Source organism: Nelusetta ayraudi, unplaced genomic scaffold, assembly GCF_046127955.1.
Source record: "Nelusetta ayraudi isolate G7.1 ecotype Tasmania unplaced genomic scaffold, CSIRO-AGI_Nayr_v1 ptg000016l, whole genome shotgun sequence".
NCBI lineage: Eukaryota > Metazoa > Chordata > Actinopteri > Tetraodontiformes > Monacanthidae > Nelusetta > Nelusetta ayraudi.
In genome coordinates this window covers 7,498,712-7,525,000 of record NW_027466066.1, presented here as the reverse complement: position 1 = coordinate 7,525,000, position 26,289 = coordinate 7,498,712, and the positions used below count along the sequence as shown (strand labels likewise).

General features: G+C 51.4%; 1 protein-coding gene across 5 annotated transcripts in view; it reads left to right on the top strand.

Annotated features, from left to right (window-relative positions):
- The window catches only part of bahcc1a (BAH domain and coiled-coil containing 1a), a 61,623-nt gene that overhangs the window by 7,442 nt on the left and 27,892 nt on the right, over nt 1-26,289 (top strand). For 4 of the 5 annotated variants that reach the window (XM_076024323.1, XM_076024322.1, XM_076024321.1 and 1 more), the window contains exon 3: nt 24,067-24,249. In XM_076024323.1, coding sequence (XP_075880438.1) covers nt 24,067-24,249 — 183 coding nt within the window. Of the gene's footprint in view, nt 1-18,615; nt 19,251-24,066; nt 24,250-26,289 lie in introns of those variants that run through there. The other variant, XM_076024324.1, reaches the window with a different exon arrangement.

Genomic DNA, 26,289 nt, shown 5'->3' with positions numbered 1-26,289 from the left:
CGCGGCCGCGCACCGCCGCTCTGTGTCATCAAAGGTCATATTTGTGTCATCGTTCCTCCCCTTCCTTTGCATCCCTCGCTCCCTCCTCCTCGTCTCCCTATAAGCTGTCCTGTCTCTCCTCCCCTCCGTTTCACCGTCTCCTTTTTTTTTTCCAGCAGGAAGACCCTTGTGTCTGGGAAGTGGTGGTCTTCCTGCCCGCCGCTGTTGCAGCCAGCCCTCCCCAGCCCCGAGCCATTGTTGCACGCCCCAGCTTTGTGTGTGTTTTACGGCTGCTGTTAAAGATAAAAAACAGTCCCTTCCACCCCCTTTATTGTTTTCTGGTAGGATGTCCCTGTCATTCCCTTGGTTTTTATGTCCTCGCTGGATATCTGAGCAGCCCCCGCACCTCCCCAGCTCACCCCCCTTCAAAAGGTTACCTACGCTGTCTGCCTTCTCCCATTTTTTTTTCTCTCTCTCCCTCTCCAAAGGGGAATAAATAACTTTACGGAGACTTTTATTGAATGCCTCATTGCTGGAATATCCCATGGGTCCGTGGTTGTTAGGAAGACGCTTCAAAGACAAACACAGGTGTTCGGCGGAGTTAGTAAAGGCCCAGTTACAACCAGGGCTCTTTAAAGAATTAACTTCAGCGAGTGGGTGAAGATTGTTTGTGGGAACGGTGGTGGCGGTGGCGGCGGGAGACACCTCCATCTTGGCCTTTTAGCTCTTTATGAGTGCGAGTGCTCTTTTGTTTGTAAGACCATTTCCCTTTGGCTTGGCAGACGCCCCGCCCCATCCTCGCTGACCCCGACACAACAGCGGGGGAGGTAATTGCAAGTTGAGTCCGATTTTCCAGAGATATTCTGAGAAATCCGAAAATTCTCGGATTTGGTTGGCGACACCGACGAGCACGTGCGAGTCGACTGTTCCGCCTCGGGGACGGCCTCGCGAGGACACTTGGGTCCACGAGCCACTGCGATGCTGGTGGAGCGAGGGTCCGAGGGGCCAAGGCTCAGTTGGTTTCGGTCCTTGTGCGCTTGCCCTTCTGAGCCTTGTAAAAACAGAGCGACAACCTTGGCCTGCTGTCCGCCTCATTTGTGGCTTCTTGCGTGTGATACGACACGGCTCGGACTGAATGTCACGGGAGCGTTGCTGATGCTTGGCATGGTACACCTGGCCGGAGCGGCGCTGTTGCCGCAGCCATCTGTCACCTTCCGCCGGGATGCAGCACCTCCTCCTCCCCCTGTCGACCGGAAACACAACCGGCTTGCGAGCGGCCGTCAATTATGTCAAAAGAGCGAGTAAATATTTCAGGTAGGAGGCCTAAAAAAAAAAAACGAGCAACGCTCGTTTATTCCAAGCGCGTTCGGCCGTCGCTGTCAGGTCAGCGTAATATACTTTTCGTCCGGAAAGAAAGTCATCCAAAAATAAGCAAATACCAGCTGGAATTCCGGAGACTTTTTTTTGGCTCATCACTTTCTTTCTTTTTTTTTCTCCTTTGGGAATCCGCAAAAAAAGCTTGGAGAGCGGAGGCTCAGAGAGTGAGGGAGGGGTGGAGGGGGAGGGGAGGAGAGAGGGGAGTGGGGGTGGGGGGGAAAGGGAATTTGGCGAGTGAGTGGCCAACGCTACCTCATCGACGGGCTCTTCAAACAGACCGCCACCCACACTCCACCATGTGGCACGGTGCCACGGAGCCCTCGCCTGCAGCACGGGGCGTGTAGCGCAGGACGGAACACAAAGGGAGAGCCGGGAGGTGAGAGTGACGGGCGGGGTAATACCTACCTGGATCGAATTTCAAAACCTCCGCCTCAGTTTTTTTTTCCTTTTTTCTTTTCGCACTTGACGACGTGAGAAGTTGCGCCGAAAATCCAAGAAAGTCTGCCGTTCACCTCTGAGCGACCAAACTGAAAAAGGCTCAACTGGAAAGACGCCGACGTCGTTGAGAGTGAACAGGCAGATTCTTTGGAGTTCCAAACTCAAACCGGTGCGCCTGCGATTCAGGTCTCACCCTCTCTCTTTTGCCGCCTCGCCGTGCCTCCCTCGCTCGCTTCCCCCTAAACCCCCCCCCCCCCCCACCCCTCACTGGCAGTATCAGGCTGCTTCTCATCAGGCAGCCCCAGGGCCACTGCGCCTCGGCCCTGCGCGGGCTGCATTGCGTGCGACAGCTGTGGGACATTATTAACAGCTCAAGCAGAAAATCCAGATTACTTGTTTTTTAATTTAAATTTTATTATTTGCAATCGCTTCAGTGAAAAGGGCACACACAAAAAAGAGAGGAGGGGGACCGTTGCTCCATTGTTGTCAGCAGATTTGTGGTCCAGTGACAACACTGTACACACACAGGAAGGTGTCTGAGTGTGTGTGTATGTGTGTGTGTGTGTGTGTGGCTATGTTTGGGTGGGAGGGCTGAGTGTGCATGTGCTTGTGTGCGTGTTTGTGCACTGTTCTCCAGACACCCCCCCCTCCGGAGCCGAGGCACCCCGCGGTTTGCTGCGAGGCCCAGACAGGTGCATTGTTAACCCCCTAACGTCTGAGTCTGTCCCTGCTGGATGTGGCGCTAGCGCTCCTGGCAGGGAGAAAAGTTTACATATCTCAGCATTTAAAAAAAAAAAATATATATATATATATATATATAATATATATTTATATATTTTTTTTCTTCTTTTTTTTTTTTCTTTCACTGAGTTGGGAAGCGACGCAAAATATCTTGCGAGGTTATTGGTTAACAGCGCAACGTCTTTACAGTTTTGCTTCCTGTCTGATCTTACAAAATTCCAATCTGAATTTTGAGACACACACACACACACACACACACACACACGTCGAAGTGCCGTGGCGGGACGGTGAAAAATAACGGTCCGCTATCCCGTGACTGTCATCGCAGCGGCGGGCGACGTTGACGTCTCCGAACAGTGAAGCGTGCCCCTAAATATATGCAGATTTTTTTTTTACCCATTAAATATACATGCACTATGCCTCTCAAGGATGTGTCACCTACCCCTCCCCCACCCTACTTCCCTCCCACCCCAAGAAAACAAAGATTAACATCAGGAATTTCATTTTAATCAGTCTCGGGGGACCATCCACCCAGCTGCTGGTCGTCAAACCAAAGGGGGGGGGGGGGGGGGGGGACTTGTTGCTCTCTCTGCCTCGCCCGCCTCTCTGCCCTGTTTCTTCTGACACTGATTAAAACAGCGTCATATTAAACCTCCCCTCTTCCTTGTCTCTCCCGCGCCATTTTTTTTTTTTTTTTGTCAAATCACATGTATTACAACAGAAACTCTTTCATGTCGACATGTTCCTCCCGTCACTGATCCTTGTCCGCACCCCTCGTCGTCCTTCCCCTCCCCCCCTGCAGTCACCCCGGCTCCGCCTCACTTTGCAGTAGCTGGGTTTCCATTACCCCTAGAATTGAGCAAAACCTAAATATCGCAATTAAAAACTGGTAATGGACACTGAACCTAACCTGAAAAACCACTAAAATATTGCGAAAAGGTTTTTACGCTCTCATGGTTTTTCAGATGTATCCATATAGAGGGATATCGCAAAAGTCTAATGGAAACACTTTCGCATTTACGTGCGACTTCCATTGAAAATTACAAGTCAAGTTTGGCCGGAGGAGGAGACGGAATTTTTTAATTTTTTTTTTTACAAGTAATCAAAGAGAAAAATATAACAACTGTTCTCGACAGCAACCAAAAGCAAACAAAATTCTCGTAAAGATTTTACGGGAATTACGGCTTGTGCGCTTCGCACCATTCAATGGAAACGCCTGCAAATCGGAATTGTACTTTGACAAAACTTTAGAAATATCGCTTGTATTTTGCGAAAAACTGCAATGGAAACGCCAAGCCAGTGATTACCCCCCCCCCCCACCCCCTCGCATGGTGAAGAGGGTCCCCACTTCCTGAGTCTCATTCCACTGTTGCTTTTTTTTGAATTTCCTGTCCCCTGTGCCTGGTGTGACCACTAGGCTACACTGCCTCCTTTCTCTGCTACGCTACGTGTCCCGGGGATATGGGGCAAATGATTGGCTCCTCAGCAACAGATGTGTGTTTGTCTGCCGGGGCCGCATGCATTAGCTTTTCTGCGCTCGCCGTGCACGGCCGCTGACCTACCCTCTGGGTGAGAGAGGAGGGGTGGCGGGGGAGGGGGGGTAGGGGTAGGGGGGGGGTGGAGTCTGCGCGTGTTTGCACGAGAGGAGAGGCAGACAGAGAGAAAGAGGGGAGTGTGACAGCGAGACTAGATGCGCGCTGTCACATGCTGTCATACACTTACTGGTGCATCGCGAGCGGAGCGGCGGGCGCACACAAAGGCGTGTGTGTGCGCGTGCACAACGCTGGGGCACCGCGCACGCACGCACACACGCACACACACACACACACACACACAGGCACACACGCATCTCGCTTCCCAGGAGGCCATGAGGCCAGTGGGACAGAGCTCGAGAGTCTGGTGCGTCTGTTTAGATCTAATTATAGAAGCAGGACTATTTCTGCCGCTGCCGCTGCTCGGGCTGCTTTCTTTTTTTATATTCTTACGAGGGAGGGAGAGAGAGAGAGAGAGAGAGAGAGAGAGAGAGAGAGAGAGGCAGAGGCAGAGAGAGGGAGAGAAAAAAAAAACAAAGCTTTGACAGTGTTTTCTCACAATGGCGAACGGTTATCTCATCCGCTCAGCACCGTTACAGTCTGTGGGCTGTTGGTGCAGCACAACGGGAGACAAGGGGGGAGGGGTTGGGGGTGGGGGGTCGGGGGGCAGAGAAGAGCGGGAGCATCTCGCATTATAAGCTCCACTCATCCTGGCGCGTAACGTGAATGTGCAAATTTCCGAGGAGGGGGCGGCGAACGAGGGCGAGGCCGCGCGTCGCACACCCCCCCACCCCTCCCCCACCGCCATTAGTCTCGCCGATACCTCGGCTTGACAAACAGCGCGATAAAAAGGGGAATAACTCCTCCGGCCCCCCCTCCCTCCCCCCCACCCGTCCTCCCGGCCGTTCCATCGACCCGGCCGCACAGCGCCGTCCGTCACGGCGGTCAAAACAAAGAGGACGGGAAGAGTCGGAGGATTAGCGTCGCGTAAAATTTGCAACTGGAATTAAGTGATGAGGGGGGGGCTGTGGGGTGCAGGGGGGGGGGGGGGGGGAGAGATGGGGGGGTGAGGGGGGCAATGCTGCCATTAATCCTGCGGCTGCAGTTTCGCCTCGAGGCGACCTAGTGACCTGGTGATGCCCTCAACCTCGGGGTCACCAGGTGAGAGACACCCCACCCCCAGCAGAACCCCCCCCCCCCAGCAGAACCTTCCACCCTCTACCTGAACTTGCTCAAACCGTGGGTTCAGTGTCATTATTCCAGGACACGTCTGATAATTTAATTGTGCCGCGCCTTCCTTACACGCCGGCGTGAAGCTGCCGGTCGGCTGTCTGGAGGCGGCGACGGCTGCATTGTGTCGCCGCCGAGAGGCGACCGGGGCGGCGGCGGCGGCGGCAGGGGTGGCGCCCTCGCTGGAGGGGGCTGGATGGTCTCTGATTAATAGCGGGGAATGCTTTGAAGTGACGCCCGAGTGCAGCGGCTCACGGACTAATAGCAATGCCATCAGTATATGGAGCCCTCCGCCGCCCCCTCCCCCACAGCGCCCCTCCCCCCTCCAACCTTCCTCAGTCTTCATTAGCTAACGTTCCACTATCATCTCACACGCCCGCCTCGTCTACAGAGAGCCATTAGGAGCTCTTCTCGGGATTCCCACCCCCCCTTTTTTTTTCCTTTGCAATTGTTTCATGATCTTCTCGCCATTTCTCTCTGTCACATTTGGTAAATTAGGAGATTTTTTCTTCCACCTCTCTCTCTCTCTCTCTCTCTCTCTCTCTCTCTCTCATGGGAGGCGGCGTAGGTAAACCGAGACGCGGCGTGGAGGACTCGTGGGATCGGTGTTACAAGTGGAACACAGCGAGGGGACTCTGCGGCCGATCCATTTTGATCTGGCGTACTGACAGACAACCTGCAGCTGTGTTGCATGCGTGCGTTTTAAGTGCGTGCGTGCGTGCTAGGAAGTGGAGGCGGTTGGTGCGGAGTCGAGGGGCAGTGGGGGGAGTGGGGGGGTGGTGGTGGTGGTTTTGCAGGGCTGGGCCGGGTCTGTCAGCTGTTGGGCTAAAGTAAACTATTAGCGGCGGGAGGAGGCGGCGTTTCCAGTGAAGAATTAGAAGCACTTCTAATTGCAGTGAGGTTGGGCTATGATTACATGCTGGCTAATGCACTGACAGACCTCTCACTTGGCAGCGTCTCAGAACTCTGCTGAAATGGCTGAATGCCTTTTGGTTATACAGCATAATGGCTGGGTGTGTGTGTGTGTTTATAAGCGCATGTGTGCGTGTGTGCGTGTGTGTGTGTGTGTGTGTGTGTGTGTTAAACTTGCCTCAGCGAGTCCGAGCTGTTTTTTCCCCCCCGCCCCCCCCTCCCTGCGCTTTTGGCATGTTTTTTTTTTTTTTTTTGCGAGTTACGCATTTTGCCTGCGCGAGTGTTTTCTGTCTGATAAACGCCGCTCGGCTTGTTTCTGGAGCGCCTGCTGCCGTCATTTGAATCGGAGGCAACCCCCCCCCCCTACCCCCCACCATCCCCTCCCCCACCTCCTCTCCAAATCCAAACTCAGCTGGCGCAACTGTCTCCCGTACGGTGTGGAAGAAGCGCGCTTTTGTGTACGCGCGCTTGCCTGTGTGTGTGTGTGTGTGTGTGTGTGTGTGTGTGTGTGTGTGTGTTTGTGCCCAACGGGGACAGAACAATCAGAGTCGCTGTGCAGTGGAGGGACTGTGTGAAAGCAGCGAGGGGAGGGAGAGAGAGACAGACAGAGTGGCAGGCAGCTGAGGGGTCTGATGCAGGTGCCTGATTCTACGTCAGCCCAGGGCGGGTTTTTTTTTCTTTTTGTTTTTTTTTTGCGTCCCATCCATCTTCCTCTGGCCCCGCCTCTGCCTCCGTGCCGGGGTATGGGCTGTATGGCATTCTGGAAAACCCACCTGCCTCCATTACAACGTTGATTAGCAGATATGCTGGCGACGGCAATCAGACTAATAGCGCGCAGACAGATTTATGCAACGTAATGCTGCAGCAGGTATGAATTTGAAGCTTTTCACGCCTCAAGCTGATTCCTCTGTTTAGGGGGCGGAACAGTTCGGAAACATTGGTGTGCCTGAAGTGACACAATTAGTCAATGAATTTTAGTGGCGGAACATCAGTTGGTTGATTTTTTTTCTTTACGGAAAAGACGACAGACGGTAGGTGAGCCATCTGTCTTCACCCCTCTCTCTGCCAGGTGCCAAATAGTGAACAGGAAGTGCAGCTAGAAGGTGCGCAAGACGCGCTAACGTTACGAAACCAGACCTGACTGCGACACAGGACTTGGTTGTTGCAGCGGGAGGGCTAGTTAGCGGCTAGTTAGCTGCTAGTTAGCTAGTTTGCTACCTTAACTAGGTATCCAACTAGCTGCTAGTTAGCAGCTAGTTTGCTACCTGTTTTTGTCTTTTCAAATCCTGTTTTGAAAGGACAGATTCTTTTTTACATCTGCATCAACGGCAGAGTTTATTAAATAAAAGCAGTTGATTAATAGAATTCCTGCATTCGCTGTCATTTAGCCTAAAGCAACAATGTCATGCTAAATTTGATTCTAATTAAATAATTTCAATAAGCAACCGACAAAATTATCCTTGCGCTGGAACCACCTTCTTCCTAAATACTCATTTTGCTGTGCGAATCAGCAGGGGCGCTTTTTGGAGAGCGCGCCCCTCCCCCCGCCGTCGGGGAGAAGCTATCGGTTTAATGTTTTCCTGGCATGTGTTGTAAATCAGATCACATTCCCGGCACATGGGGTGACAGTTATGGGAGTGTATCTGCCGTTTCTTCATCAGGCCCTCGGGTCCGCCTTATCTCTCCTCGAACAAGACAGAAGGAAATCTTTGTACTCCTGCCTCGGCGCGGCTTCTCCGTGGGGTCACGGGGTCAGCCCAAACTTTTAGCGGCGTGCCTGGAATTTCTTTTCGCCGTATTCATCTCCGCTGATTGCTTCCCGTGTCGCCGACGGGGTCAGAGATAGTCTGCGGGTCTGAGCCCTCCGAGGACTTCTGGAGGTCGGCGGCACGGCTCGGCTGCTCGTAAAACGGACGCGGTTGCGTAAATTGTGACCTCGCCGGCCCGTCGTCAGGAAAACCAAAACAGGACACGGCGCTGGGTTTTATTTGGGGCGGTGTGGAAAGTACCGGCGCGACCCTGGCGAGCGTGTGACAAAGCGGCGCGGTATGAGGAGAGAAGCGCTCATCATGGTTGAGAGGGAGGCCCGCTCGGCCTGCGCTCACGGAAAACTGCGCGGATCAATAAAGCGGAGGAGGGCCGAGCCGTGTGGGAAGGAGGGAGACGCTGCAGATGTTATTTTAGACGGGAGACGGTTTTTAATTTAAAGGCCGCGCGGTTCTCAGGGCATTAGCGACTTTTTGTTTGCTTCTTTTCCGCGTCGAGATGTGCGTATCCGCACGTGACGGATCTGATTTCAGAAGGTGGGGGTTGGTGGGGCGGAGGGGATTTTTTTTTTTTTTTCTTTCCCGCTTTGAGGATCACTACTGACACACTCTGGCGGCACGTACGGCGCGCGCGCACACACACACACACACACGCGCGCACACACACACACAAACAAACACACAAATGCGAACGAGCTCTTTTTTTTTTTTTTACCGCGGCGCCCGTCTCATCTGTCAGTCGACAGAGTTTTCTCCAGCTCTGCCGCTTCTCCTTCCAGCCGAGCAGATGGCGAAAATTCAGAATGAAAGCGGATCCCGAGTCCTCTTGGATCTCCATCAATCTGGCCGTCTCTGGGACCGTCCTGCACCCCGGGGTGGGGTGGGGTGCGGGGGGTGTGGGGGGTGGGGAGGGGACTCAAGTTTCTCAGCGCTGACTGAGCCTCTCCGGCTCTCCGAGCAGCCTCGCCGTTGCTTGCTGCCTCCCGTCCGCATGTCCTCATTCACTCGAGCGGCAAGCACTCCAGCGAGAAGAGAAGAAGGGCCTGCTGACAGTTGCTCCCAATTTAGTTTTTTTGTTTTTTTGCTCTTTACCAACTTAGTAAACACTTTCCAGAACCAGCGGGATGCTTCTGTTCTTGCATCCTCGCCGTGCGGAAGAGCTCATTTGCCTTCGTTTCCCACCTCCACCAGCGGCTGTGCTCCACCTCCTCCACCCACCGACTCTTTCCAATGCGACAGAGCGAGTGGCGGGATCTATTTTTGCCAAGCTACAAGTGCTTTAGCAGAGCAGGTTGGAAACCCAGCGCCGCTCGTGTTGTTTGGGCCAGTCGGCCGCGCCACAACCACACCGGTGGAGGGAGGGAGGGATGAGGGAGGGATGAGGGAGGGGTGGAGGGAGCAGCGGGGATGGCACTTTTTTTTTCTAACGCGCCATCTGGGAGAGACCGCAAAGAGAGGAGGGAGGGAGGGAGGGAGAGTGCGCTGGCGCGCACGTCGTCCTGCCACATATGTTTGTGTGCGTGTTCGCATGCATGTAAAAGGGAGAGAGGTGGTTAGCGCTGGCTGCCAAAGGGGAGAGAGGGAGGAGGAGGAGGAGGAGGGGTAGGAGAAAAAAAGAAGAGGAAGAAATGAAGTTTGGCTTTTCGGAGCAGGCCCCCGCGCTGCCCCCGCCTGCGTCTGCTGATTTACGAGCTTGTGGAGGAAATCTCTCATTTGTCACTTTTCATCTCTTTTCTCCAAGTCATTATTTTTTTTCTCTCTCTCCCTCCCACTGCGGAGTCCAACTTTCCATCAAGTCTTTGGCAACATGCAAAAGACCGAAGGGTAATAGAAAATACGCAAAAAAACCCAAAATACAAATAAAGAACGCGGGACGGAGCTACTTTCTCAACCCTCTCAATGGTTAATGTTGTAAAGTCCGTCGGAGACGTTTTAGTTAGTGAGTGTTCGCTCGCGGCTGCGATGTGTTTTGCTTCTCGCGCGGATGCGTTTCATTAGTCGACGCTTGATTTCCGCCTGCGAGTGATTTGTCCCGTTGGTCGACTCTGCTCTGCGACGAGGTTCCAACGCTGTTGTTGTTGGAGGGACATGAAACATCCACGTCTGAATCCTGGGCGCCGGGCGTCCGTCGAGCCTTCCAGGCTGGTACGTCACAGCCTCCGCCGCACCCCTCCCCCGGAGTGCGGGGCGGTGGGGGTGGGGGTCAACATCAGGCCAACCGCTGTCTGGAGCCTCGGCGTGTGCTAATCACGTGTTTATGTGCCATGGTGCACCTTGGCGCTGAGGACACTGCCGGCGGAGCAGGTCGGGAGGCGGAGGGGTTTCCTCTTTTTCATTTTTTTTTTTTAAAGCGTGGGAGGAGACGGGGGAGGGGTGGGTTAGAGGGGAAGAGAGATAAACGAGGGAGGGGGCCCTTAATGAGAGCCCTGGTTCGTATTATTATGGGACTGGCTGATAGAAATCAGGATCTTTCTCAAAGAAGTCAATTAACCCCCTCCCCTCTTCCCTAATTATGCATGGATTGCTCCACCGGCTCTTTATTGATAGGGCTGCTCGGCTCAATTTGACGACTCATGCTGCCGCCTAGGAGGGGTTGTGTTTACTGTGAGAGTCACTCGCTCACCCCCCACCCGTTTTTTTTTTTTTTTTTTTCCCCAGTCTGCAGCCAGTCAGCATTAAAACTCAGCCTTAGGGTTCAGTATCACAATGCAACGTGAAAATTATCATGAAATAACGTGATCGTTTCACGATAGTTTTCACGTTTCACAAAATTACGTGAAAATGATCACGTTCATGATAGTTTCACGTTATAACGTGATAGTTTCACGATTTTTCGTGATAATTATCACGAAATAACGTGACTTTTCTTCTCTAGCTGTCCCTCATCTCACCAGACATCGTGAGCGGCAGTACCGGCCACGGCCAACAGGGGGCTCCACCCTCGGAGGCCCGCGCTCATTAAGCGTGCTAAAGGCAAGATGATGGCTGCCCCGTGTGGTCAAAGTAAATAATCAGTGTTGTTAAATGTCAACAGGAGCGGGCAGTTCCTTTGCAGCGTCGCCCCGTGTTGACATAACTGCTGTCTTATCGGTGAAGAGCAAAGCCCGGCCCCACAATGGAACCCTGTGCCAGTGCAAATACAGTACGGAGACGGAAACCACATTCTGCGACACACACTCACACACACACACACTGAGGGAATGTGTCATACACCAATATAAGCAAGCACATATCACTGTCGCCCCAGAGGAGTTGTACTTTTTTTGGTCTCCAAGCATCAAACAGTATTGGCGGTGGGACTCGTTCACCACCACTTCACAACGGCCACGACATTTAGGATTGCAAGGTTTGCAAAAACTCAACACAACATTCAGCTGCAACCAACTCTTCCAGGGCTTAGTGCGGGAGAGCCGAGAGCTTGGTACTGAGAGCCAGCAGTTAGTTTGTCTGTCAGACGTCACTTCAGTACCTGTGACACGTTTGCATTTTTTTTTTTTTTGTCAACAGTCAAAACATTTCAATACGCTCTCCTCTTCATTTCCTCCTTCATGACACTGCCTTTGTTGTTCCTCGCCTCTTCCTGCTCTCCTGTAACCCTGCCCCACTTCCTTGCCATCACTGCGTCCTGTGCCAGATCAAGGCAGCCTCAGCGCGTCATCTGTTGGGCCACGGCGGCGGATGTAGCGCCAAATAATTACAACAGCGGTCACCTGTTTCTCTCGAAATTTGTACGGTTGCCGCGTTTCACGACCTGCAAACCGCTCCGTTCCACGCCGTCTCCAAAAAAAAATCTGCTCGGCTCTGTCGCAACGCGGAAAGGGCTTTCTGGCTTGACAAGCTGAGCACTGACATGTTTTATGGCCTGCAGAGCTAAGCATATATTAAAGAAAATAAGAAAAGCCAACATGTGCACTCCAGGGTACTGCGCTCAAAGTCGGTTTAATGGTTTCTCCGGGAGGTTTGGTTATTATTCGAGACCGAGAACAACCACCACCACCAGCGCCGCCATTGATCGCGGACAGCTGCAGAAAATATGATTCAAATTTTCACCGCGTGATGTATTTATACATGCGTTTCATTCTTTCTTTTTTTTTTTTTTTTAGATTCAGCAAGCGTGTCTTTGTGTCGTAAGGATTCGCCGTGGCCAACAAACGAGCAGCTGCAGCGCATCTGTTAACTTCGATCAGATGCTCGCAAGCCTCACGTAACCCTGTCAGGACTCCGGCCCTGCCGCGGCTCCTCATCCCGCGCGAGCGCCGACGAATACCGAGGAAGCGGTCGAAACACGTGACCTTCCGAGCCCCGCCCACCCGTCCAGCGGACCCGATGCGATGGCGGGAGATAGACGACCGTCATATCCCACCCGTCGGTTTTTTTTCCCCCGCGGTGACCTTGGACCGTTCCGACTCCACTCCTAAGTGTTAAAGCCTATATCAAGCTAACCAGCTGGAGAGGAGAAGCTTTTTATGGCTGCCCCGCTCCGCGTTACACTTCATCTCCTCGTGTTCCGGTGAGGATGACCTTCACTCCTCCGTGCAGATGGCAGGAAATGCTCCTCATTTTACCCCGCGTCTGCTCAAGTGCCTTGCTGCAGATATTGAGCAGACACTGGAGGCAGCATTCCATGGATGACCAGTATCGGGGAGCGTGGAGATATAACTCAACTTTAATGCCTGGTTTGCTATTTTATAAAAATAACACGCCATGCAGTGTGGCTGACCTTGCGCATGCTTGAAAAATGTGGGCCGCTCCAGTTGGGGGGCGGGGGTGCGGGTGGGGGTGGAGTCGGTTATCTGCGCGGGACAACGGGAAGTCTCGGTCTTGAGGTTAAGCAGCTTAGCATAAACAGAAGTCAAAAAAGATGCACGTGCATCGTTCTGTACAAGGTAACGCTGTAGCCACTCGGCCTTGGTCACACAGGTGCCTCCCTTTCCCTCAGCTGTAGGTTATCGGGAAGAGAAAAAAACAGCTTGCGTTTGTCTCGGCCATGCGTTACAAGAATTAAACATTTCTCCTCAGCTACCCTTGTGAACCAGCAGCAAATTATATTCAGGGTTGCAGCGAGACCTTGAGCTGGCTGGCTGGCTGGCGTGGCGGCGCTAGGCTTCGTTATCTGCTCTGTTCTGTCTCTGCGCCTTTGACAGACTACATCAGACGGAGGGAAGCCAGAGCAGGGAGCTGCCTTCTGCTCCTCTCGCGCACACATCACTCCAGGACTTTATCATATTACAAGTCAATAAATGAGAACTCGGAGGACAGTGGGACGTCTCCTGGAACCGCGAGGGCCTTCGCATGCAGCACTCCTCCCTTTGACCTAGAGGAGGCGCCGGGCTACAGATCAAGCAGCGTTGAGAGCGAGGATGGGAGGACAGGGAATGGGACATTCCAATGAGCACCCCTTGCCATTTGAACGCTGGGATGTCGATTTATGGCCTCTTCTGACGGAGGGATGGGTCAGCTTGTGACGAACGAAAAGCAATACTTTTATTACCCCACCCGGGCTGAAGGAAAGCTTAGCGACAGCACTGTCGAAGCGCACACGCGCATTATGTATGAGCGGGAGTGTTTTTGGGTCGTTTTTTTCTACCGGAACACCCTAAAATGAAGAGAAAGCGTTTCTATTTTGAAGCATGCAGATGAAACCGACTTGGGGGAAGGGGAGTTGACGAGGGAGGACAGAAATATGGAGCGGCGCAGCAGGAGGAGAAGGCAGCGATGGAGGGATGATGGAGAGGGTGCGAGGATGGAAAGGGAAAGCTGAGAAGGGGAGTGAGTGATGGGGCTCAAAGGAGCAGGAGGGAGAGTGGAGGATAAAAGTGAAAAAGGGGGGAAGTGGCGGGGAAAAAAATCTGCCCCGGTGAATCGAGCCGCTCGCAGATTTATGTGGTGTTGTATCATTATGCATCAACCGCAGGAGGGTGGGGTGGGGGTGGTGTACTCGAGCGACGTGACGCCTATGGGTTTATGTGTGTGTGTGTGTGTGTGTGTGTGTGTGTGTGTGTGTGTGTGTGTGTGTGTGTGTGTGTGTGTGTGTGTGTGTGCGTGTGTGTTTATCTGCATCCCTGCATGGCACCACAGTTCTTTTTTTTGTTCTCCATCCTCAACGGCGCTCCCGTCTCCACCTGAGCAAATTAGACTTGGTCCCTTGGTTCCGACGGAACGCGCTCGCCAGTGGTGAGGCAAACATCTGCCCACCTCTGCACTCCACCCCGCTATGAAGCGGCGTCTATCTATATGGCGCTGCAGGTTAATAGAGAGAGAGAGAGAGAGAGAGAGAGAGAGAGAGAGAGAGAGAGAGAGAGAGAGAGAGAGGAGCATCAGACCACCCAGGACAAACTAAGTCGGAGAGCCCGCTTTGATGTGGCAAAAGGCGCATGTGCGCTGCTCGGATACGATCGCTGCAAAAGCGCAGTTTTACTGCCTCCTGTGTGGCATCATTAACCCTCCCCCCCCCCGACCCCCAACCCCCTCACTTCTTCAGTGGAGGGACGCATGAAAAGAGAGCGAGAGGCAGGCAGCCACCTCCTGCGCCAGGCAGAAACACTAGGGGTGCGGGGTGGGGGACCTGTCCAGCCCCAACCACATCTCAATTAACCAATTAAGTTCAAAAGTTAACTGGGGACTAATTAAAGAGAACGGCTCCGAGCGCTCGTTATATACGTTTTTCTTTTTTTTTTTTTTTTCGGCAGACGTCCGTGACCTGCTTGGCTGAGCTCGGGCTGCGTCGGCAAGAAAACACGGCACGCAAGAACAGTGTTAGTCACCCGCCCTGCCCGGTCCGTCACCGTGGCCAGAACGCAAAAACCAGTGGATTTAGACGGATCAGTCATCAGCTGTAAAGCAAACCAGATCCAGTGGTGCATTCCATGTGATGTTTCCAGTGGAACGGGAAAGCCGTAAAAAAATAAAAATAAAATAAAATTCCCATGGTGACGACCAAGAAATCGCAGAGAGAGACAGAGAAAGAGAGACCTGGGAGGGGACCGTTCAAAAAAGCGGGGAGACGGTTTTGAGTCATATCTAACGGCGCTATTTCCTGTCCGCTCCCTCATAGACGCTCCTCCAGATGGGCTTTAATGGATGCCAAATGGGAGGTTTAGTGCCCCCGCGATTGGCCCGTTGGAGTCCCGTTTTTTAACGCCGTCTTATTAAACGGCTTGTGTTTAGGACTCAGGGCTACAACGGGCTCCGGTCGTTGACAAGGCGCCCTCGGCAGAGGTGCAAATTTTTTATTCCCGCGGTTAAGGGCAAGAGCATCGGCTGCATCCACAAAATAAAAGACATGTGGGCCCTGAGCCAACGGGCATTGTGTTTAGAATCGGGCTGTCAGCAAGACAGAGAGAAAGAGGTGTGAACTCTAGCAGGGAAATATCTGTGCTGCGATTTATAAAAAAAAAAAGAAAGAAAATGAAAAAAAAAAATGCAAGCTGTGAAAATCTCAGTTCCTTTCTGATCTGTGTGAGCATGTGTTTTGGCATGCTCGTGTGAATGAGGAAGAGGGTGAGAGGATGTCAGGATGCAGTTTGAGGGGTTAAGGACTCCCCCGTTGGACGCAAGGTCCCCGAGGATCCCTTCCCCCCTTCCTCTCTTCCTCCTCCCTCGGTCATCCCCCCTCACACTCATCCCTTCCTCTGTGAGATCCACAATGCTGGGAAGAAATGTGTCATTAACAGGGGAGACCAAAATAATGTTTATGGGCTCAAGCAGCACTGAAATCATTTTCCATATCAGTGCAACTGCATGGGCCCTGTGGGGGAGTAAATCAGATTTTTTTCCTTCTCTGTGCCAGTGGGAAACATCATGGGAAAGAAAACAGATTGGATTGTTAGAGCGATGGCCTGACGCAGCTGTGGGCGGCTCTCTTTGTGTTTGGGTGTGTTGCTGCATGTTTATCGTGTGTGTGCGAGCGCATCACGAGGGAGGAAGACGGAAAGGGAAGGACAGAAAGAGAGAGAGTGAGAGAATAGAAACAGAATGAGAAACATGGATGTTTTGTAGCGTGCGTGCGGGGATGGAGGAGGCCGACAATGGTAATCACAATTTCATGCCTTGGAAATAAAGAGCAGCAGTGCAACAAATGGTCCCAAAATACTTGCTCCAAACAACAGGTCAGTCAACAAGCACGTTCACCAACATTTGGCCTCGTAACCAAAGTTTCTCATTGGGCAGCGTGTGGCAAAGAGCAAGAGTCCCAGCTCTGAAAGGAGCTTTAGCTGTTAACTGTCGATTCCATTTGGAACCACTTGAATTGTCTGTGAACCGGGACACAAACAATGCGTTTCTCAGGAGTGTGTGTGGGGGAGGGTGATTTGATAAAGTAACATGCTGAAATAACAGGATGGTGTCCAGAAAACCTCGTTAACAAGAGTCCAGGTCAAAGGAAACTGCACGTGCCTGTGGGTGACACGCACTTCCTGTTGAATGGTGAATGTTGACAGAAAGGAGGCTGCAGGCACACAGATTGGGGGGATTTTACGGTGAGTCGGGGATGTGAACGTGTAGGAGGGTGTAAAAGAAAGGGTCGTGGTCCTTGAACTCATTTTGTCCTGGCCGGGTCCTGCCGCTGTTGCTGTTTTTCAAATCCATCCTCCCACCTCCTGTGTCCCAGCCTGGAATGTTTGCTTGTTCTCCGAGTCCAGTGATTCAGCAAGCCACTACATTTTCTCATGGAGCAAAGCCAGCATCCCGAAACACAGGTCCAAACCTGACAGACTCCGGGAAGAGCGAAACGAGCTACACGCCACGTCCTGTGCCTCTCTCCTCCGCCGCATCCTCGCCCCCGCGCCACTTAAACCCTCACCGAGCTCTTACGGTGCCTGTCACAGGTCTTATTGTCTCGTAAATGACACACTTCCTGGCCTGGCTTTTTTTTTTTTTTTTTTGGTAAATAGCTGCAGTGCCGCTCTGTGTCCAGCTCTGTGTTTACAGTGCCCATAAAAAGCCTCTTCAGCAGGAACTCCTCCAGACACCTCTGTGTCTCTTCCCGTCGGCCACCTCCCCAGCCTCCTTGCACCACTCTTTGGCACGGGAGTGACAGAACTAAAGGCGCAGCTCCATTTTGGCAATGACGCCACCTCCCAATAAGGACTTATTTTTTACGATCAACTTCCAATGAACAGCAGTGAGACACCGAAAGTCCTGACTTGGTGTAGTATATACCAGGGTGCTGTGAAGAATGAGTAAAACATGAATGTGAGGGATTAGTACATGCTTACATGTAGTAAGCATAGAGTATTTCCCGTTATGCTTTATGCCCTGTATGGTTAGATAAATATGTACACTTATAACCTTGTGTTTCCGTGTGTGTGTTTGAATACCACAGCCATTCCATGTGTTTAAAGACAGTAGAGAAATAATGTATTATAACATGTTACGGCTTGCACTCATGACGAATGCGAGACTGAAAAACACGGTTTCCGATTTATGGGACCCCTGCGGTCTAACTACGGCAATCATTGACGCATCTGGCAATGATTTTTTCATCCGACTCGTCCGGCACCTGGTCTGTGCCACGCTGCAGCTGCCAATAGTCTGTCTTGTCAGTTGTCATGTGAAAGCAGCCAAAAAAATTTAACGGTTGCAAAAAGTGCCGGGAAGAGATAAATCACAGATACACATCCAGGGTGCAGAGTACACGTCCAGGGTGTACCCCACATTTACTCTGCGCATGCCCAGGAGGCCTCAACGGGCCTCTGCTGCCTGCGGTACTTTTGTATTACTCCCGGTAATCGTTCACACTTTTTGATAGCTCTCGAGATGCTTCATTGAGTTGGTACTGCTGTTTGTTACTGTTTTCTCTTGCCTGTTTGTTGTTTAAGGAGAAAAACATATCCACACTAAAGACATTGGACAAAGGACAGTAAGTTTGACCTACTGCTTGGCTACCCTTCCACTATCAGCTCTTTTACGCACACTTTCCGAAGTTAACGCAAACTATGGAATAGGAAACGGACTGTGATTAGCACGGCCTGTTTGGCGCCCGGTGGAAACAGTCGCTGTCTGTCTCTAAAGGCCAAGCCCGTTGCAATAAATTGGTAGGGATCGCGATCCCTCGCCCCCATCCACGCCAGCCGGCGCATTGTATAAACAGCTGGGCGAGGTGGGCGGGGTGCCTCGGCTGACCTCCGCCGTGGGCCGATTTCTATTTGTATGGCACTTGGGCAGAAAAATTTCACGGCGTCCCTCTTACCCCGCTCATTGCCTCGATAGTGAGCGAGCGGCTGACCACAGAGCCGCTCCGCAAACACAGCCTGTCAAGTTCGGTGAGACGGCTGCCATACGCACACGCTTGGCTCGCATGTGCCGCGCAGCACACACACACACTCCCACACGCGCCTCGGCTCGCTCTTTTTTTTCGCGAGCGAAACTTTCTCACAGTTCCCCGCGCCCCTCTTACCCCTCCTCTTGATGCCGCCCGGTAGTGCAGATGATCTTTCTCAACTCTCTCCTCCCGCTTCCCTTTTGACTTCTCCCGCCCCCGCGCTGACCACATCCACTAAACTCACTTCGCAGGCATGTAGTGCCGAGAGTGTCGGAGGCGTGCGCTGCTGCCACCTCCCTCCCCCCCCACCACCACCACCTCCCCTGCACTGGGCTCCGTTTCAGGACCAGACCGCCTGCTCACTCACTCACTCACTCTCCCTCCGCCTCGAATCAGACCACCCCTCCCACCACCGTAACAGTAATAGAGGTGGGCCGGCTCCCTCATTGCAACCATTCAAGGCACGCACACACACACACCCACCCGCCCAAATAACAAAAGTCAGGGAAGGACTTTATAAAGCAGCAGCAAAAAAAAGAAAAGAAAAACAAAACCAAAAAAAGAATCCCTCTGCTTCAGCCTTTCCTGATGTTTTTTGGAGGAATTTTGGCTACCGGTTGAGCTAATGTTTTCAAGATGACTTTGACTCTTTAAAGGAAACCCCCCTCCTCCTTTTAGTAGCCATTTGAAATTCCTCCTGCGTTTTATTGTGAGGAAGTCGAAGCTGACTCAGTCAGCGGCCCTCCAGGGTAGCGTGCGCAGTCTTGTCTGGGGCCGCTGATGTGTACAGTTGCCCAGTCCAATCTTGCTTCCCTGAGCTACAAGACGGGGTAAGAAAAAAAGAAAAAAAAGACAGCGGTGTGTGTTTTTAAGTGAATATGTCTGTGGAAAGTCTGGCTGTATTCATCTCAGCAAAACATGGAACGCAATTGGTAGGAAAGTCTGATGAGAGGGAGACGGAGGTAAAAGTGACACTGCTACCGTCAGACAACCGACCAGCTATGTTTTTACTCGGTAAGTTTAAATTCCGATATTCTTGTCTTCATTTTTTTTCCTTCTTCTGACATTCATCTCTAGCCTCCTTTTTTTAGTTCTTAAGGGCCGCCAGTAATATTCACTGCCAAGTCAACATGCGGTCGGCATTATTAAAGACTGCGAAATGAAAAAAGAAAAAAAAAACTATTGAACTTCTTTCTTGCTGTGTCATCAGGTTTCTGCCTCTCTCTCTTTCCGATATGCAGTACAGTGACTTTGTTTAGAAATGGACAACCGGGTGTGTACCTGTGTGAGTTGCCTGTCCGAGGGTTTAATAAAGTGTCAGAGCTGCGAGGTGGCTTGAGCTCATCCACACTTTGTACCTTGCGGAACTGCAGTAAGCCAGCTGAGGGGGGGTGAGCAGGTAGTTTTACCCTATCTTGTGGGATTCCTTACCTCTTCCAGTCTCTCCTCCCGGCTGATCGCTGAGCAGTGGGGGGAACAGGTTGATGCCATCGCACCTGCAGTTCTCTCTCTCTCTCTCTTCCTCTCTCCCGCCCCTCGCCTCCCTTCTTCTCCTGTCACCATCACTCTCATCTCTTGTCGACTGTCTAGTGTCCTTGTCTAGCAGACACGTCCATCCGTCCCTTCGGGCCGCCGTCTGCGAGTAAGACAGAGAGCCCCGCTGACTACCTTGGCTTTCCCTCTCAACACCGGGTAGCGAAAAATGACGCTCGGCGAAATAATTGTACTTCATCATCTGTCAGACAATAGTAGCGGCTCTGCAGCTGTGCGTGTTTGTGTGTGTGCCTGAGTGACTGCGTTACTGGTGGATACTTCTCTGGGATGAAATTTTGATCTGATTCCAGGCATTCATAAGAGCAGCATGTTGTTGTGGGCGGGTGCTTGTTGTCATCTCAGCTTTTAATTAATTATTATTTCGTATTTGTTTGGCCCACAACGACTTTGACATCATGTTGTTGTTTTAGCGTCTCGTTGAAATGCTGCGCAACTCGCCCTTTTCAACTTGCATTCATGAGAGGGGGCCGACCCGAACGGCCGGAAGAATCACGCCGTCTCCTCATCATATCCTTACAAATGCGTCCCAATTAAATTACAAGCTGCGCTAGAAGCCCGAGTGGGGGGGCTTCAAGGTGGGTTGGAGGGCTGCCGCTGCTTGCGCGGCGCACTGATTGACTGCCTCTGCCCGCTTGCTGTTGTGTCGGCTAGCGTTCAGCCTCCTTGCCTCAAGCACTGTTTCTCTCCTGTTCCCATGACAACTGGGCCTCCTTGTTCTCTCCGCGCTCAGCCTCTTCGCCTGCTGCACACTCTCCGCGCCATCCACAGGGGCCTCTGCCGGAGCCCACATTACCGTTTTAGCCATGCATGCGCGTTTTGGCTGCTGCTTGGCACAAAGACTGAACTCCTTCAACCTCAGCACACCCACACTGGAGCGTAGGTGGAGGAGCGCTACTTAGCACTTCCACCTCCAGAGGTGGCGAAACGTGTGTGCTGGGCCGGTGTAGCGGAGCACAACTCGCATGAGCGATTGTTGTCAGGGTGTGATGTTTGGATGTCAGGAATTTGAGGTAGACTTCCTCCCATCCCAGCGCTCACTCTTCCTTAATTCTCTAATAGGATTAATCTATTGCTGTCAGGGATCGGCGCCGATTAGGATGCACATGACCCGATTTTCTTAAGAACCCATGCAAGTGCGCAGCTGGCACCGCTTACAAAAAAAAAAGCAAGGAACTCCATGAACAGCCTTGAGACAACATAGTAGTCGTTGCAAGGATGGGATGAAGCTTCTAATAGTATATATAGAGAATAAATATGTGTGTGGTGATGGCATCTGGGACAATATATCATTTGGCAAAAGGGTCAAGGTTATTTTTTTTTTGGAATATACAAGATATGTAAGGGGTGTCGTTTTTTTTTTTGTTTGTTTTTTTTTGCACAAACTAAAAGAAGAATAAGAAACGGGTCCTGCACTGACTGACAGGCTGTGACAAAGGTGATCTATACATCTCATGGACCTATGGACAAACCAATTGGCCAACGTGCGTTACTGAGGGGTTTGATATGATTGTGTTGTAATTTAAGCCCCTCCTAAATCTTTGCTACCCTCCCTTAACATCGGCTTTAACTTTAAACAATCCCCTGACTGACAACCAGGCTCCCGGGTTTGCGTGTCGTCCCTCTTCGCCCCCTTGTCTTCCTGGCAGAGGCTCCGCCTCCTATCGGTGCATGAAGAGAGGCTTCGCGGCCCTTCCCAGTCACGCCCACCCTCTCGCTCGCTCTCTGGGGTTGGGTTGTTAATAATGCAGGAGGATAATCTGATTTATGTGAGCCGCAGGCGCTGAGGAAAGCTGGGGTTCCTTGGGGCGACAAGCAGAGAGGGAGTGTGTGGCGGCACCATGCAGGAGCCCGGGGTGTGTGGATGGCGGGGGGCTGGATGTGTGCCTGGCGAGCGTGTCGGCGATAGTCCGCCCCCTGACCCCTCACTGCCCCTGCTACTCCAAGTTCACAGACCTTTGCCAAGAGTCACCCACTGGGTCATGGAGGGTTACAGAGGGTGACATCAGAAAAAGAGGGAAGCTAAAGGCTGAAAAGGGGCAAAAATTGTCTACTACTTGTCTACTACTAAGTGACCACTCCCAACTTCCAAACATTAGAGACTGTAATGCAAAATAGGGCAGGGGTGAATCTGCACGTATGACACACTGCAAGTCCACACCCGCGTCTTAGTGGGACGTGCACAGCATCTTCCACTGTGAGCTGTTCAGCAAACAGTGGAGACGCAGACTGATGAGTTTATCCCCGCTGTCTGCCTAGGGGTTGCACTCGCTCACTGCCTGGTGCCTGATTAAGGCTTTCCAACAATTGTTCTTGCTCTCCCAGAAAAGGATCAATTTATGTTTTGGATGTTTTCCTTTAGGAAATCAAATCGAATATCGTTTTTTTGTTTGTCATGGTCAGGATTTTTTTTTCCAAACCATGCTGCCAACCCTCCACTTTCCCAATGTGCATGATGCATGAGTCTGACTTAGCTGGCGCATGTGTAACCTATGCGTATGTAAGTATTACGGCTACGGAGACTGGCTACCACTGGCCAGCTCAATCGTCCACCCTGAGACGGGTAAGTTGTGGGTTCGATCCCCGGCCGGGTCATACCAAAGACAGTAAAAATGGTACCCATTGCCTCCCTGCTTGGCACTCAGTATTCGGGGTTGGAATTGGGGGATTAGATGACTCAATGATTCCCAGGCGCCGCACTGCTGCTGCCCACCGCTCCCTCAGGGGATGGGTCAAATGTGGAGGACAAATTTTGCATCCTTCCTTCGGGATGTGAAAATCACTGGGACTTCTCCACGAACTTACAAGTTTTATGCATCTTCATGCATGCAAGTTCATTTTTGGGAAGTTGCAGATATTGTTTGCGGTTGGTGACCCTAAAAGATCACTGTATGATCTATTGGTTAGCCCCACCCATATCCTGATACGGGTTTTTGTGCTTGCATGTGCAGTCTAGTACAGGCCCTGACATACATATGTATGAGACTACATGGCATTGACTGTGACTTAGGGGAAACGGATGTGGAAAGAGCCGGGCCACTCGGGCCACTCACTCAAGTGCACTGGTGGTGGCGTAATGGGAGTGTAATTTAAGCGATGTTTAATCAGTGCGTTTTCGCCGACTTGCCTTGCAAATGCATAATAGACAATCAGGCCCTAGTCGCACGGGCGTTGCTACGAATGCTCAATTACTCATCATAGTCTTGTTAAACACACAGTTCAGCCAACCAGGGACAGATTGCTCTGCTGGTGCCATCATTATGGAGGAGAACAAAGCGAGGCAACGCCCCGTTTCAGAGAAGAAAAGGGAAATAAATACAGCAAATGGCAAGACATGCACACACTCTTATCGACAGAGCAGGTAGGAAATGGGAGTAAAAACAACTGAAACAAACAAGTGGTTTGTATAGAAGAGGTCTTTAGTAGGGCCAGGAATAACGGCGACGATTATTATGGTAATAGGTCAAAGTTTTATCAATAATTAACTGCCTGTCGCATGAAACATACTTTCCCTGAACCCCGAAAATGTTTTTGTTATTCTTTTGCATGCACACACGTGGCCACTTCTGTTTGTTTTTGCCCAAGATGTGGCCTTTGCATATCATAAAAATTCACAATAACAGTTATTAATTCACTATGGTAATATATTTATTCTAATTTATGAATGAATGGATAAAGTGTAACATTTACCCTCCGCTGTAACATTTACTACCAAACCTAAACATGCTTTCAAACAGCAAATATCATAAATATCATCATCATAAACAGTCCAACAGTCCAAGATAATATGTGATAGTTAACACATACAGCTGGTTCAGTCATGATATGAGGACAAATGTGTCATATAATACATTTCCGTGGATGTGGATGGGGGGGAAATTGAGAAGGGACACTGGGGAGCTGGAGCTAAAGTGTGTGAGAGCGAGAGGGAGGGAGCCTGAGAAAGTGTGTACTCAGCTGTGAGATGAGACCTCTCTCTGTGGTGTGAGGGGCGAGAAGACTCCACTGTCTCACACTCTTTCCTCTCACACTCACACACACACACACACACACACACACACACACACACACACACACACACACACACACACACACGTTCTCCCCCTCCCCCAGTGTTGCGCTCACACCGGCCTAGCCTTGCGGTTCCACCCGGCGCCTCCGCCCGTTTTGACGTGCACGTGCGGATCTGATCGCCGCTCAACTCTGTGTTTGGTCCCGCCGTCCGTGCACTTCCTTGATGCTAACCATGTTTTCTCTGCTTACCTTTGTGGGAATGCAGGCAGTGGATTGATGGGCAATTCCTCCGCTTCGTTCATGGGGACCTTTCTGGCCAGTAGCCTGGGTACACCCCCTTCTCACCCATCGCACCCTTCCCGGCCGCCCTCCTCGCCCTCCTCACCCTCCTTCCGGGGCGGACCCCACTCCAGCGCCTCGCAAATCTGGTTCCCCCATTCGCATGAAGGTACCTCTGCTTTCACACACACACACACACACACACACACACACACACACACACACACACACACACACACACACACACACACACACACACACACACACTGCCCGCAGCCTCACCCTCGCCCCTGACCACATTGTCTAGAGAGATATTCATGTCCTGGCAGTATTTGGGGACAGAAGCTTTCCAGGGTGTATTGTTACACTGATATTGTGTATTTTTAGGCCGTGTAAGGTTTCCACCAAAGCGTGGCTTGTAATCATCTCGCATGAGCCAGACTCCCACCCTTTTATTTGTGCACCAAAATAGGCTCAGCCCCAGTGTGCCTGGGACGGAGCGCCGTGCCATGGTTTCTGGATGGGGATACGGGGTCGGACACTCAGCCAAGGAATCTTACGTTTGTTTGTCTCGCGTCAGCAGGAATGTCACTCAAGCCTCTCTGCGGCTGCACATGCAAATTGCGCGGCCGACGGAAAGTTGCAGAGATTGCAGGGGCTTTCAGAGGCAGACTCTATCGCAGTTTAATAGGGTGGTTTCTTGCATTAGGAAAGCCCGGCTTTCGCGCTCGCACAGTCGCATAAACGCAAACCCACAGCCGGGAAAACACAACATATTTCTGCTTGGATAAAGCCAAGGAGTCAAACCGTGACAGAGAGGAAAAATACTCTTGCTGCTTTTTGTACTTTCTGAAACGCTCAGACCGGTACACACAAGACTTGCTTGATGGCAGCAATTAGTCACTCCACTTTTGTCGCCCTCACGTTCACGTGTGTGTGATCTACAGGCGGCGACTCATCCCAATGGCTGCGCAGTGCCAATGCAGCTGACTAGGGTTCTCCGAAGTGAGCAGACTCTTGTTTTTTCAGCCGTGTTCTGTTTATTTATTTTCTAAATATAGCCCAGCTGTTAGTCCAGGGGGCTGACGCCAGTGGGGAGCGTTTTGTTATTCGTGGTCACTGATCAGCAGCGCCCCAGTTGCTTGATGTGTGGTACTGATTGAGAGCAGTGCAGCTGAGTTGCTGTCTGTTTTTTTTTCTTCTTTTTTTTTTAAATGTCTGTGGTAAACCAATGGATGCCTCCCAGCCACTTACCTCCCACCCCTCACTGCACTCTCATCACTGGCCACAAGGGGCCTGAGTCAGTGCGCAGGTGCATTGGTCAGACAGGGTTTGACTCCAAGTAAACACAAAGTCAGAGGGACTTTTACTCTCTACACACTAATTTATAAGTCACCTGCGTCCCATAATTTCCCGGCTTCTTTGACAAAGATTTTCTTCTCGCGAAAAAGTAAAATAATATTAATAAGAGCGATGATGATAACGCTAAGCCTAATAAAAGTAATGGAGGTGATTATGACCGGGATTATTACTCAGTTGGCAATGGAGGCTATTATCTCTATTGCAGTTTAATTGCATATAACGCACTAAGAGCATGATTGAATCCAGACTGTTCATCAGCCGCATTCAGCTGTTCCCTTCTCAGGATAATTGCATATTGTCTTTTCCCTGTTTTGCATAAAAAGCAAGTCATCAAAATGAGCGGCACAATTACCCAGACTCCTGCCTGCTCTCTCCGGGTGTCAAAGCCGAACCCCACCACCAGCGGCGGCGGAGTCGGCACTGACTTGTGCTTTGCACGTGTCTGCGCATTTGTTCCTCACTTTGTAACCTTAAACAAGTTCTCTCGCTTTCTTCCCCTTTGTAAGTGTGAGTTGTGAAGTGGCTGTCTGCGTGCAAATCCAACAACAGCTTAATTTAGAATTCAAAGATTACCGCGCGATCCCAGTGTGTCTGGCTTGCATGGCGCAGAATATTTTTGTCTCTGCTTTTCTTCAGCCAGACTCTACCACGCATGAAGCGATCGATAACAATCATTATCTCAGTGGCTTGTTAAACCAGCTGCTGATGTGGATTAACAGCGATTGTATTTATGTCCCTCAGACACTGCGTGTTTGAGAGGATTTTGGATCTCACAGTGTGACCAAGCACCGCAAACGCTGGTGCCCAACTTTTTATTTATCCTTGGGCACTGAAGTCGACAAGCGAC